The 15,863-nt window shown below is 41.1% G+C and overlaps 1 protein-coding gene across 3 annotated transcripts in view; it reads right to left on the bottom strand.

The window, feature by feature from the left end:
- The window catches only part of KLHDC1 (kelch domain containing 1), a 2,530,617-nt gene that overhangs the window by 193,459 nt on the left and 2,321,295 nt on the right, over positions 1-15,863 (bottom strand). For all 3 annotated transcript variants that reach the window (XM_069637400.1, XM_069637401.1, XM_069637402.1), the window contains exon 11: positions 6,023-6,107. In XM_069637400.1, coding sequence (XP_069493501.1) covers positions 6,023-6,107 — 85 coding nt within the window. The remainder of the gene's footprint in view (positions 1-6,022; positions 6,108-15,863) is intronic.

Here is a 15,863-nt window from a genome sequence, read left to right as displayed (position 1 = left end):
GCGAGGCCCTGCAGCTCCGTTGCTAATAAAAAACTCAGACTTATTGAAATTGGCTAAGGGGTCACAGGTACCTACTTTTGCAAAAAGACGCAGAGTGTATGTTATCTGCATTGAACTCAAGCGACTCGTCAAACTTTTGGTGGTTGATACGAGGTCAAGCGGTTCAGATATCACTGCAAGCACAGCTAATTTCGGGGTCTGCCTGGGAGGTACATTTCAACACCTTATATGGCTGCGCTAAGGGAACATGTGCCTCCACTATGGCTTCCGACTTAGCATCATTGCGCTTTTCCCCATGGGAGGATCTGAAAATGGACAAAGAAGATATTGTGTGGGGAATTAAGAAGGCAAAAAAGTCCAATGCTCCGAGCCCGGACAGCCTAACTAATTTGACTTTAAAGATGGCTCCTTGGTTATGGGCAGAGGGTCTATTGATTTTGTTCCGCATAGTTCTGATGTGTCAGGTATTTCCGTCAACCTGGAAGGAGGCTATGGTCGTAGTGATCTTTAAAAAGGGAGATAGAGCGGACCCGGCAAACTTCCACACTATGGGCCTCATTATAACTCAGGCGGTCCGGAAATAACGGTGGCGGTAAACCCGCTGCCACCGTTGTTTCCGGACTGCCTGATCCCAACTCCTGCAGGCGGGAGGTGATGTTCCCGCCAGGTCTGACCTGGCGGGTTTAACACCGCCCGCCTGCAGGCGGCTGAGGAAACACCGGCAGCCATTACGAGATGCTGCCGGTGTTTCCATGATCTCCATTCCCATCGAGTCCCATAGGACTCGATGGGAATGGGGATTAACACCATTCCGCCTCCGTGATTCCCGGAAAACCGGGGTTGTAATGCCCCGGTAATTCCGGGAATCACGGAGACGGAATGGTAATACGAGTCCGGCGGTAACCAGGCGGTTTAACCGCCGCAGTTACCTCCGGACTCGTAATGAGGCCCTATCTCTCTACTTGATGCCTCGTATAAAATCTTCGAGATTTTTACTGCGTGACCTGGAGCGCTGGGCGGAGGATTATGGGCAATTCGATATCAATCAATCTGGCTTCATAAAGGGTGCCAATACATCGCTTAACTGCTTCCTTATTCAGTTATTAACTAAATAAGGGCTTCTATCAAAGCGCAGTCTGTATGTGGCCTTCTTAGACATCACAAAGGCATTTCACTGCATAGATTGTTCACGCCTATGGAAGATGTTAAGGGAATGGGGTTGCCCTGAATATCTGGTTAGTATTTTATAACATCTACATACAGATATTCGTTTGAAGGTCAGTTGTAAAGGTGGCCAGTCATAATTTCGAAAAAAAAATGTCGACAGACAAAAATGTCGAAAAAAAAAATGTCGACTTTCGTTTTTTTTAATTATATATTTATTTTAGGGGTTCGGGAGTTAAAAAAAAGGGAACAATTAAAAAAAATTAAAAAAGGGGGCTTGGGGGGGAACCCCCCCATTTAAAAAAAAATGCATTGAAAAAAAAAGTCAGACTTTTTTTTTCGACATTTTTTTTTCTCGAAATTTTGACTTTCGACATTTTTGTTGTCGAAATTATCACTATAAACCAGTTGTAAATCCACCGAAATTAGGTTCCACTCTATGCAGATTATGTAGTTCTGCTGGACTACACTGCAGTGGGAATGCAAACATCTTTGACAGTGATTGATCATTATTTTAAGGATCTGGGTTTGCATATTAATGTTCCAAAATCCAAAGTCCTTATTATGAATTGGCAATAGCTGCTGTCGGGTAGGAGAAACTTTGGTTGGTTTATCGATGGTCAAACATTGGAGCAAGTGTCTGAATTAAAATATCTCAGCATAAATTTCAAATCGTGGAGATCATTGGTCCTGGCAAACCGGGCACTTGAGCTAAAAGCTGTCTCGGCCGCATCCCAACTTCAAGTTTTTGACAATAAATACGGTTGATTCTCTTTTGCCCCAGTGATAAAGATGTATAATCAAATCCTGGTTCTGTGATTGATTTATGGAGCAGAGGTACGAGAAGAGGGCCTGCTATGGTCCACAGTTGAAGCAACTATTGGGAAGCGTGTTCTTTCCCTTCCACCATGTGTTCCTTTGGCCGCTATTAGACACATTTTGGGCCTGGTTTCACTGGAGGCCATGATCTCTTGAAGTAGATTACAGATATTACACAGTATTCTATTTTCCTCCTGTTTACCCTGTTTAAACAACTAAAAGCATCTGGTGATTGTACTATTTTAACCCTATGGATCAAGAAGTCTATGTCCATACTTACGAACAATGATCTATCTGTATATGACCTGGAAAATACTCCTTTCAACGTCAAAAAGAAAATCCATGAAAATGATTGGATTTTGAATAGAACCCGGTTAGAAACATATAACATTTTTGAACACTTTGTATTTGACAGTAAACCGTTCAACAAAATACAGAAATATCTTATTAGACATCCAGCAAAGAAATCAAGGATTTTCTGGGTACGATTGAAATGAAATGTCTTTTTGACTAAGGATGTCTTGGGGACGCATAGTAAACTAACTAATGTAGACCGATCTTGCGGGCACTGTATGAAGGCGAATGAAACCTTGAAACATGTAATTATAGAATGCCCTGCACTTTCTGACTTTCGCAATGGGATGCTTGAATCTTATTTTAGAAATAGCCCCTTTTTAATTTATGAACATTTGTGGTGGACCCTCATGTAGAACCCAATGAGCATCTTGTGATTACAATGATGAATTTTGTAAAAGACTTGTTTTAGTGTTGCTCGTAATGATATCTTGTGAGATTAAAAAAAAAAAAAACATTTTTATTGCTTTATTCAAACAAACAATACAAACCAAACTTGCAGTGCATATGGTAACATTTCAATTATACATCGCTTAATTGTGTTCACCACATCTCCTATCCCACCCCCCCTTCGAGCCTACTTCCTCTCATATTCTGTTTCTGCATCTTGTGCACAGCAAGGTGCACCTGTAAGTGTGTGGGGTTCAGAAGGGATGGGAACAAGGGTGAGAAGGTTCAAGGTGTAAGGCAGAGGGTTGCAGAGTTTGGAGGATGGAAACAGACCTGGAGAAGTGTGGAATCTCCGTCATTCAGTGAGTTTGGAACATGTGGGGGCAGTCCTCAGCGTACATGAGGGTGTGGGAGATACGACCCCCAGGTCCGGCCAGAAAACGGACAGGGAACAGACATGGCCTTCGTTTCGGGCATTAGTTTCGGGCCCTAGTGCAAAGAGCTGGCTCCCGCCTCCCCGTTGCTGGGATAGGCTGAAATAGGTCCAGGCCAGCCAGCCAAAAGGCCAGCCAGCCAAAAGGTCAGCCAGCCAAAAGGTCAGCCAGCCAAAAGGTCAGCCAGCCAAAAGGTCAGCCAGCCAAAAGGTCAGCCAGTGACGCGGAGAGCGAGCAAGCAACGGAAGCTAGGAAACTTGCATGACAAGAAGCCATAGAGGATGCATCTCAAAGCCGAGACCGGTGAATCAGCCCACGCTGAACAAAGGTACCAGTGTGATTCTGAGAAGGGGGAGGCTATGGGGATCAGATAAACGCCATCAAACTGGCTGTCATGTTGAATATGAAAAGTTGAGAAAGCAAGAACCTGCATGTGGGGAGAACCCAGGAGGGTCGGAAAGGAAAACTATTTCTAAACATTGTCAGTCTATGAGAAATGACTATGAGAAAGCAAGCGAGTTAATTCAGAGATTACCTATTTAAAGTTCAGAGACATTTAAGAGCAGAATATAACGAAAGGTCCCCGGAGGAGTGTACTCAAATACCTGAAAAGGAAACTAATATTTAGAGAGTGAACTACCCTGCATTACAAGCGTTTAAAAATAAAAGGAAAAAGGGAAGAGAAAATCGCCACAAGGAGTGGGAGAACAAGAGGAAAAGATATCAAAGATTTAAAGGGACGAAAGGCTCCAGCCTATATCAAGAGCTGTAGAGGCTCACTTGTGAGAACGGTAATAAGAGAAAGAATATTCCATATCGACTTTGCGCCCAACAGAACTTTACACTTTGGAAAAACCCTGAAATAAAGCCTGGAGAAATACAAATAAGATTTAGTGTTAGGGCCAGACAGCAGTAGCTTATTGGACGGAGGACATATTATTTTGTGGACTTTGATTATAGACGAGAACCTTAGTTAGTTTGGTTAGGAAGGGAAGATCCCCATAGTACTAGGGTCAGATAGGCATTATTTTCTTTTTTAAGAAATGTAGATCACTAAGAAAGTCCTTGTTGTGTCAGGGTCCTTCTGGTTCACCACACTATCCAAAACCTCTGCCTAATCCTCTTGCCCCATTGGCTACCTCGTGGTCACCTGTTAATTAAGGTTTAGGAACCTGTGACAACCAAGGAGGCAGAGTTGTACTCAATTTGTCTTCTGTGGTTAAGGATGGGGTGTGGATACTCCCCTCCGGGCTTCACATGTATTCTGGGGCATTACAAAGAAAGCAGACAATTATTTGGGTGTGGCTGCCAGGAAGATGCTAATACGGATTGAAATTGGAAAAACTGAAGGCTAGTTGAAACAAAGGCATTTAAGCACACTGTATGTGTGAAAATCTTAAAACGGCGCAGAGAAGGTGTGAAAAAGCATATCCTTTGTTTCTCAAAAGGTGTGTCTTTGAATATTACATTTTTGAATTTCTCTACAATAGCATCACTGTTATTTTCTTACTGAGTCCGACTTATTAGACTTGTGCTTACACTTTTGGACAAATTATACATTCAATGCAAAACATTATATGACTAATGGGTCCCTGCTTGAAATGCACATTTCCTGTACTGATGATAACGCCTCCCAATGTTTGGGTAAGTGTCTGTTTCTGCCCATTTGTATGGCTTTGGAGATAATGGTGCCATGCAGCCAAGGGAGTTTAAAGTGGGAGAAGAATCTTTAAAGGGTATGTCCAGCTTTGTGTTTGATTTTCTTTGTTGCTAATGTGTCATATGATCTCCATCTGATGAAAAAACGTGGGGAAATGCATCTGCAATCTCTGCATAATATTTTCAGTCAGCCCAATTGAAGGTATCAAAATGTGGATTTTGTTTGAGATAAAAAAATTAAACTTTATATTTGATTGTTTTGTTAAAAAGTTGCAGGTGATACATACATTTTGGGCCCTTTTGGTGGTGAGAACGGATGAAGGTCTAAATTCAGCAATTTAACTTATTGGGAGTTCGTACTAGGGTATTATAATATGTATGTGTGCTAATATGAAATTTGATTATTTCATTGTTGCTTTATATATCAAAGATAACTGGATTTTACTGTTCATGTACCAAAACCATTTCTATTGTGTTAAAAGTTGTTTAACAAACACTTAAATAAATACAAAATCATTCACACTTGTTCACATTTAAGATCTACACGTAGTAAATGTACTACTACAATTTTGCAAACACCACCAAAGCATACCGCTGCTATTTCTCCCGGAATGCTGAAATGTTTCATATGTTTCAGCGTGTTTTTAGTATAATACTGAACAGTAAAACGTCATGCTTGTTTCATAGAGCCATACATTCATTCTACAAATATAAGATTGAGAATGTAAATGTTGTTTGTGTCAATGGTTCCTTTTAAATGTGGATTGTGAAGGAGGTGTGGCCTAAAAGGTCTGGAGCATTCCATTTGTGCGAAGGTGGTAATACTGTCTTTGATAGTTAATGGTGTTGTATTAACGGCCTTCTGGACAAATCACGACTTTAAACATAGGTTGCATGTATTTAAATTACACACATGCAGTCCTATTCACACATGGTCCTTTGCAGGGCAAAAGTGCATTGAAATTGCCCCTTAAAGCATTCTTATCTTTTTTTCTGTTGAAGAAACAAAAAGGAATTGTTTCTGACACTTCAACTCTTATCAATGTTTACATTTAGTATGTGGATAAATACTGTCTGAGTAATTAGGAAAACTGACAGTCATAATACTGTGTCAAATGAATCTCACACATCCTTTATAAACTGTACCAAATGTTGTATAAACAGCAAAATGTTATTGAAAGCGGAGTAAACAAAATAATTACTGTGTCCAAAGAGAACAAGTCATCTTTACTTCCACCGAAGACCATCACTTCACTTTCTTTTCCTAGACAGGCGGTGTGCCACAATCTGGAAATATTTAAACAGAATGTGTGAGTACATCATATTACCATAAAACATTTCCGACATCAGATCTTATTTCTCTAGAGAGGACTGGTATAACATTTTGACAAACCGACAAAAGGCTCTGTGAAATATAACTACTATTCATATTGATATACTCGGTCTCTAAAAGAACCATGTGAAAGCTGACAAATAGAAACTAATTCTAAGGACTTCCAAAATCTCGAGCGATAGCGGTTTCAATGAATTTTTACAGAGTACAGAAACAAAGAAATTAAATGATGAACAACAGGCTTATTCGGCCTTTGTACTTTCAGATCGACTGTAGTTTCAAAACCCCTACCTCGCTTCAAGATTATCCAATACTTGCTCACCATTAATACACAGTACTTATGCCAACCATATTTGTATTGGGATATTGTTACGGATAGAACCACTGCCCAGTAAGAATTTGATCCTGCACGCACCATAGTTACTGTGACTAATATTTGATCTGCATTAATTTTGAGTATTCCTCCTTTAACCTCTTATATTAATATGAGTATTGGAAGTCAAAACATGTTTTGCAACCAGCTGTTCACTTAAGCTACATGCACCCTAAACCACCCAACCCAATACTTCTCCTGAAGACCAACCTTTACAGGCCATCCTTGATTCACATGGATACTCCATTTCAGGACTGTGACATTTTCCCCACTAATGGTACATGATAACTATTTCCTGCTACCTTAAATGCTTTTGGGGTAAAAATGCAATTTTATATGCACTGTCTACCCCTGTAATGATTGTATGTATATTTTGAGTTACTAAGTCCTCCCTGACATGTTCTATAGGACAGCTAATGCAGCATTTTAATGGCTTCCTCTACACAAGATCTATGACATATTGTGACTTCTGAAAAAATGTATGAAACATTGGGAATTGTATTCGCTAAAGATTTTTCACGGAGTGCACCTTTAATTTTGGTGGTTATATGTCTCCAAACACATACTCATTGGTTTTCCTACAACCGTTTTGCACGTTTGAGGCTGTTCAATGGGGCTCCCTCTCTCCCTGATCGCTCACGTATGTCAATCGGTCTACTTTTCGTCACATTATAATCTACCCTATGAGCCCCAAAGCTCTGACTTCCCACTAATTTGCATTACCTTTCATCTGGCAAATGCTCGACACAACATATCAGTTCTACTCTCATTATGAATCCAACGCTTCTGTATAAGCATGCATTATTCACAAAATTATACATGTTATTTACCAACACAGACACTTGAAAAGATGACACTTGACAAAAACAGCACACAACAAAGCAGAATTTGTTTTTGATATCCAGACATTTTAGATAAGAATGAGGAGCACACTGAGGATATATGAAAGAAAGCTCAGGAGTAACAGGAAATATTTTTCTCACAAAGAGAAGTGAAGGCCTACATTAAGTGGAAGAACATAGTAAAGGAAAAATAAACAAATATGTAGGGCAGGTAAATGGGAGCAGTGGGTTGTGAACAAAAGGGCAAAGATAGAGATCATGCACCACATACTTGGAAGACTAGATATTGAAATGGGCACCTGCTATTCTATATCTGTAATGAAAATGTTTCTTACATAATAGTAGACCTGTTTAAAAAAGATTTACAACTGCTTATCATAGGAAAATAATGCCCATACTAATTACTGCTACTGTGAAATACTAGATGACAAATCTCCATGGGCTTCAAGCATTGTATAAATAGGTTTAATCCTCAAAATATAAGAACAACCTGAAGCTTCCCAGAACTGTCAATAATATTAAAGAAAAAGAGCAGTTACCTGAGTAAGAATTTCCTTAATGGTCTTATCCTTTTACAGACTGTCAATGTTCTAGGCATCTCAATACCATGTTGGGAACAGGGTGTCTACTGCAACTACACTACTTCGAGTACAATTTTAGAAGAATCAAAAGTGAATATACAGTTTGGATGTTGTATCTAGTAATCATTTGAACAATACAACGTCCTTTCATCTCCAGCTATCATTTTGACAGTTTTTTTTAATGAAATCTTTTTCACCGGAAAGCCCCATTGAATAAAACACATAGGGGTGTGGGAAAGAGCATATAAACCGTGGGGGGAGGGGTCGGGAATAGTAAAGAAATGATATAGGGCAGGGGATTTGGTGGGGGAACCCCCCCCAAAATAAAAATGTTTTGATGGGTTTTTTCGGCAAAAACATTTCGTCAAAAAATCTGCCGAAAATAGCCGTTGATGAAACAACATAGAATCCATTTGAACTAATAAAATATTAGACCAAACCCATGCCAGTTGTGACCCAATCTCCTAGATTATATTAGTTTGGCACAACACGTAACTTGCTGGAAACAAACAATGAAGTATGCACAGAGTTTTCAGAGTTGGAAAAGAAGAAGTGCATAGGATGCATGTAAACACGATTTGCAGCTTTAATTGTGTCCAGTTTGGAGCTAGTATACAGCTAGTAATGCACACAAAAACCAATTGAACGGAGTGTGAGAGAGTGATCCATTAACGTCCCAGACAGATTATTTTTATTATGCAACAGAAGGTGGCCTACCTAATCTAAAGATACACAATTGCTATTTCATGACAATAACAGAAGAGACATTTAAATGTAATCATATTAAGGCTCATGGACAAACAAAAGCAATACAAATTTTTAAAAAAATATACCTACCTGTCCTTGTGGATCCATGACATGTTGTAAATGCAGGTTACCATACAAATACTCACACCTGTTAAAGGCCAGCAAGCTGTTATGGGAAACCTTTGACTCCCTGAGAGAAGCTCCATTCTGTCTTGATGCATTGTGCGAACAAGTTAAAGAAGCACACAGTATCAAATATCTGTCATATACAAAGTGGCAAAATAGAATAATTGTTGCTTTTGTAAAAACAAACAAAACTTACCTTATAACTCATATTGCCCGGAGGCAAAGGGCAGAGGCTGGCTTGGCTGCAGCGGGAGCCGAGCTGCTGTTGGGACACATCTCGTGGTCTCGTCGTGGTGAAGGAGAGAAGGGGGCTCTTTAAAACAGAGCACAGCTACCCTCGCAGCGAAGCCCGAAGGCAAAGGGCAGAGGCTGGCTTGTGGCTGTCGTGTGTAGAGGGTGCACTAAGGTAAAACTCTGGTGAGGGCTTCAGAGTTTATTTATTGCTGTGGGCTTGCCAAGTTACTGTTTTCATAGTTTACAGTTCACGACTATTTGCTTAGTGCGTTTTAAGCCTGGTGGTACACGATAGCCTTTTGCAGCCCATAGTTTGCATTTTTGCCGAGACTTTCACCTGATATTTGGTGAAGGTAGCTCGTATTTTACATGCTACACTGTTCCACCTTTTCAGTAAAAGTGAAGGAAGGACACCCTTCACAGGACGGTCGAGCAGGTTGCTCTATTTGGTGGAGTGGATGGAGTGGAGTGTCTGACGGAGGGGATTGGACTAAGTCAGTCCCTTGAGCTTGTTCGGCGTGCCTCATGCGCTCCTCCAACTGACTGCATTTTAAATATATGTCTTGCAGGCTTGGTCACTCCTTGCCGTGTTGCTTTAAAAACCTTGCAGGCATTTAACGTTTTGGACTCGGAATTTGAACATTGACTTTATTTTACAAGCAGTTTGGAGGCGTTTTATCCTTTTAAGATTCATCTGATTTAATGAATTGGTTGGAATTTTGAACATTGAATATTGATTTTACAGCGCAGCAGTACTAAGGTGTTTATATATATTTTAAGATTTATTTGTTTTATCAATTTTATTGATTGGACAACAGACTTGGTGTTAAAGTTTTAATGTATTTATATGTGGAAAAATGGTTAAACGCAAAGCGAAAGATGACCAGTTGGCCGACAGGAATGTAAAAAAAAAAAATCAAGAACATACAGAACATCCAAGGGAAAAATAATGATACATGCCCACAATCTACTCTAGATGCGTATTTAAAACAGAAGGCAGGCAAAATTAAGGAACACATTTTAGTTACAGAGAGGGTTAGTGAAGCAGCCTCAGAATGCAGAGCAGGGGTGGCAAATGTCCTGCCCGGCACAATCGTTGGCCCTTCTTTGGTAAATACTGGTTGCAGGAGCTAGTACAACAGGGGGGTGGGGGGAGGGGGGGTTACAAAAGGGATCATAGAGAAAGCCCGCCAAAAAGTGGAACAAAGGCTCGACTATGTTGGAGTCACAGAAGAGAACACAAACGCCATTTTAGAATCGAGTCCTGGCAAAAAATACCAACTGGCGAATTAATATTAAATAAATAAACCGGCGGTATGTTCGAGGCTATGAGAATTAAATAATTAAAGTTGGTAGCCTCGAATAATGGGAAAATCCCATAGGGAAATATTTGCGGTCGAATATAAAAAGTAGTATCCACTGCCACCAGCCAAAACTCGATCAGGGGGGACAGAGACGTGCCCCCTCGACTAACAGACCCCGGGGCAATCGAATTGCCCCGACCAGTACGTCCACAATATGATGGTTTGTACTGGTTTCTGTTAATAATTTGGGACTAGTAAAGCCAATGGTGACTTTACATGCCCTGGGAGACAGTAGTCAGTCCCACGGTATGGAGTCTATGGTGGGGTGTCACTATGACACCCGTGTCACTGCACGGAGGGTGCTGTGTAACACACATAGTAAAAACGCATGAGACCCTATGGAGGTCCTTTAGCCCATAAAACACATTAACAGTCAAAGGAACACCGTAAATCATGTCCAAGAGTGGGAGAAAAAGAGTCTCACTCTTGGCAGGAGAAAAAAACAAACTCCAGAAATCCAGCAAAGCTGCTGGGGGACTCACTAGGTTAGGAAATTCAGCCTAAAGAGAGAATTCTCCCTAACACCCGGTATTATTAAGGTACTTGGTCACAGCACTAAATTCTGGAGGCAAAAGATCTGATAGCCAAACCCACTAGAGTACATTTGTCCATCTTGGCTTTTTGTATCCATTGCAACAGGGGTCTAGTTACCCCATGTCAGCAAAGGGTGTCGGGGGGGGGGGCTGATGGCCCCAATAAAGTTGGGGGGGTCAGACGGGGGGGGAGGAGCTACTGTCAGTATAAAGAACCCCCAGAATCCTAAGAGGCAGGAGCAAGTTATCAGGCAGAAGGGAGTGGTTGTAACCTCCATCGAGGAACTGGACTGACTGGAGATTGCTCGGTCTGAGGAGTCAACTCAAATCCCACAGGCATCTAACATTAGGGGGCACCTCCCGGAATCACAACCGAGTAGCTCTTGGGCAAATACACTGTCCATCCTCAGCTGGAATATAGCGGGGGCAAGAACTAAATTCAAGGACCAGGATACATTGATGTTTTTGAAACAATATGATGTTATAGTACTACAGGAAACATGGGTCATCGAGTATTTATTGTTGGATGGGTTTGTGTCATTCTCAGTCCCTGCATATAAGAATAAAAGAGGGCGTTGCTTTGGGGGTCTAACTAGGCTGAAAAAGGCATCCTTGAATTATAACATTAAGGTATTAGATACCTACTGAAATTATATACAACTACTTAAAGTAGTCCTGACTCAAGGCAACAATTTGTTGATTATGAACTTTTATAACAGCCCCCATATCTCTGAATCGAATAAACTAGGGGTGTTGAACGATTTGTTGGAAAGGAGCATGCTTGACAAGCTAGATCGGCACACAGTGTTAATGCTTGGGGGTGGGTTTAATATCAAATTGGTTAGTGGGCCTTCTGGGGACCACCACGATGAATCAGAGGAATCTGCAAATCGAGTTACACAGTCACAGATGATGGACTCACGTGTGTGCGCTAAGTGATTACAAGTTGGATTTCAGCTCTTAGAATGGGGGCTGCGTCCTTGAATAACCATGTAGCACAAGTTGCCTAGGGGGTAGCCACATTTAGAAATACCCTGGGGTCATCAGCCATTGATTATTTCTGTATACATGCCTAACATTGGCACCTGATAAAAGATCTCAAGGTCATATAGGAACGGTGCAGTGATCATTTCCCAGTTAGGTTATGCCTCATATGGGAATGACGCAGCTGATTTCGATCACTTTCTTGCATTTAGACTTTGGTGAGGTCAATCCACATTGCAGGAGAAGAATGAAATGGGCCAAGCAGGACTCTGCGACTCTCTTTCAAGAACTAGTGTCCTCCAATTTGTATTTGCTTCTCTTAATCCTTGATGACTCCACACCCCCAGAATCTGTGGTTGAAATGTGGGGCGAAGAGTTGGTTTGGTGACGAGTGTAAAATACTTAAAAGAAAACAGCTTGAAGTCCTGAAGGAACCAGATAGTTTGAGGGGGAAATTATTAGGACTAGAGCTGAATGTAAGGCGGCCGCAGAGAATAGGAGAGACAGCATGAAAAAACAGGCGTGGGAGAACTTACTCATAGCTGTCTCTTTCAATTACTCAAAAGGTTTTGGGGATTTTGTTTCACTAGGACCGCCTTATAGGAGATTGCAAACTGTAGCATAAATGCATGTGGATGCAAAGGCTTGGGTGGGCCATTTCTATTCCTTATATGGGAGTTGTGTAGCACATACTATTTATGGGAGTGTGGTACTCCCTTTTATGTTTCAGTGAAGGAAGTTGAGGATGCGATTGTTCAGCAAGCATGCAATCGGGCCCAGGGAACAGATGCAGTCCCAGCAGATCTCTACAAAGTCTCGGTGGACTTATGGGCCCACTACTGACAACTTGTTTTAATGCATTCCTAGAAACAGAAAGGAGGCCATCCCTGCGATCATGCTTTGGTTCTTGGACCTACAACCCTTCTGTTTCAGTGTCGAACAAGAAATAAGGGAACGTGGATTATCTGTCACGTTTTTCTAATGAAGGAGCTGGGAAGCCACTAACATAAGGAGAGGGGTGTGTGACGATTCACTAGATGTCGTCACTTCTCCTCAAAGGCGATCCCCTTTGCATGAGGCCAGGGAGGTGAGTCCGCAACCCTAGGGTGGTATAATGCGGGAAGATCCCATGGGGAGGGACTCCCCCTCTAGAGATGAGTACAAACCTCTAGTGTGCAGCCCTCCTAACATCAGCACACCCCCACACACTATAACCTCCCTTTCCTCGAATAACCTCTTTGTAGAGAGTAAACCTACATACTGTTATCAGGTAGAGAACTATAGTGAAACTAGAAAACAAAAAACTACACGTCAGCCGCCAGTGCACTCCAAAGGGAAATAAATCCCAATTCTGTCTGTTTAGCAGGTTAAAAGAAGTCTAAATTAGACTCTAATGCCTGCAATTTTGTCTGTGTTCTGTATTTATTATTGATCTCTCTTCGAAAGGTGGGTATAGTAGGTCCTGGGAGGTCAATGTCTTCTCCCATACGTGGTGGTTAATTAACTAAATATTATTCAGTATAGACATTTCATGTTCTTCAAATTCAGAATTTCAAACGTTTTCATCCAACACAATTTTACCCAATGTTTCAAAGAAGCAATTTCAAAAGACAAAACTTTTTTTACGAATACACTCTGCTTTTACTTCAAAACAAACACCAGGTTTTTGTTTTTTCAGAAAGAAAGGAAAAGAAAACATCACATTATTCTCAGTACATTACAAATCTTGAAAACAAACTTTTTTTCAAACAAAAATTTCTCCACAAAATATATTTTTCATTTCTCTGTGTATATCATAAGAGTCGCCTTCACCTGGTGATCCAACAGCATGAAACACTATTGTTAACAAAGCCTTATCATCAAAGGCTTTTTATAGGCACAATTATAGAAGTCTTCTTGGCCAATATTCACAATGTCCATTATTAGTCATAAAGAAAAGAGACTTTACCAATCCGAAATAGCAGCAATTATTCACTGTACTGCCAACGCGTTTCAGACTATACAAAAGTCCATCTTCAGGGAAAAGAATGCTACAGGTTCCAAAGTATAGGTGTTTCCACACCTTCAATTCCTATTGGGAAATATAGAAAATGGCTGGCTATTATTGCTGTTTTGTAACTAAACTCAATTAGTTCAAACAAGATATTAAGTCGTGACCCACCTCGTAATTCTACTGATGGGATCTATAACTTAAGTCTTTGACCACACTCTTGTGTTGAAATGTGACCGTGCACATTCACACTTGTGTGTGACAATATACACCTCAGATGGGCGAATTCAAAAAACAAGACTCTAGAATAGAGGCAAAAAGAAGTGAAGATTGGTTACAACTTTACAAAACTCAAAGGCACTAGAGTATATACACGCGCAGTGTGTGTGCTCCATTTGTTAAATAGATTAAAATTCCTAGGAGCCCCACCTAACCGTGCTGGGTAGATCACATGTGTTCAATGCAGATAGTTCAATGTATAACACTTGTGTACGAGCGCGATAGAAATAATTAGCCGAGTTGTATGTACCTCCGAGTGGAGGAGTGTCCTGTGAGTTAATGTCGGCAGCTAAGAAATCGGGTGAGTTAGTGAAAGTGCATTCGATGTAATCATGCATTAACTCTGTATCCTATACAAACATAGCTTCTAAAGAGAGCTAACCTCGCGAGCTGCAGGAGCTCGTAAGGCATACGTTACGAAAGGGTATTTTTGCTTACCTCTTGTCGGGAGACAAGTGAGGTGTCCGACGTCGGGCATGAGTTTATTGCGCTCTAACCTGGATGTTTTTATTTCGTTTTAATCAATCCTGCGCATGCGCAAAGAAAGCGACACGGTCCCAGTGTGAAATGGGGCCTGGTGTTTCTCTGTGCATGCCTATATAGTGTCTGCAGTATAGTCCCATTTATAAAATGGGGACGGTACTCCTCCGCGCATGCGTATAAAGTTTCTGCCGCATTGTTCTGCATATCAACAAAGCCGTTTGTAAAAAATCTGCTAATCTTTATATGCCCGCGGGTGGTCCCCCAGGGGACAGCAAAGAAAGGATCAGATTACTTTCCTAGGAGTAAATAACTGATCTACATGTATAGAAAAGCTATACAGAGTTGGATTGCATGTATCCAGTGAAGTCACGTGTTGCCTGGGTTTTACGTTTATCTAATGGAACCTCTTGATATGAGGAAAACTTATATTGAGTTATAGCTCTTACAAAGAAACAAACTAAAATGTGGTCCCAAGCTATACATAATAAGTCCTGCCAGATAAATACAACTTGTGTCCTGTCTGGTTGTGCATAATGCGTCACTATTCATGAAGGGGGTTACTGTTCATGGATTGTCGTTCGGGAGAGTAGGGATGACGCAGACCCAGTCTGCTCGGGTCCCCAGGACCCCAGGATCGCATTCTCCATGAAACAGAAAATGAACCCACAATGTATACGTAATGGAATGTAAATCCACACCTTTTTCCACCTTAAACTGAAAGGCTGTGTTGCTACATCAACCTCTATCTTATTCCCCTTCTCATTTGTCAGTACCAGGTGTAAGTATTAGTCTATTCACATTCCCAATGTTATACTTAATCCGTTGGATTCCAATTACTAAAGGATACCGAACAACGTTCACAGTCCGAGTCTGTTGTCTCAATGTTCAACCCTACCATTGGATTCAGGCATAGCACATCAAATCAAAGTCGACATTCATGCCTCTAGGGCTAAAACAGTGTAGTAGATCAATCCACATAATCTCCCTCTGCTGTAATTTCCTCACTATATCAGCGCCTCTAGGGCTCAGTTTAACCTGCTCCAGTATAACGCATTTGAGTTGCGCTACTGAGTGTCTAGCTTCTGAGAAGTGCATTGCAAATGGCGACTTTTGACTCTTCACCCTGATGTTTGATTTGTGCTCTGCCCAGCTTGTTTTAGCCTTTCTAGTGGTC

Source organism: Ambystoma mexicanum, chromosome 14, assembly GCF_040938575.1.
Source record: "Ambystoma mexicanum isolate Mex_15411 chromosome 14, UKY_AmexF1_1, whole genome shotgun sequence".
Taxonomy (NCBI): Eukaryota; Metazoa; Chordata; class Amphibia; order Caudata; family Ambystomatidae; genus Ambystoma; species Ambystoma mexicanum.
The sequence above is the reverse complement of the archived record's forward strand: the minus strand, read 5'-3'. Positions and strand labels throughout refer to the sequence as shown.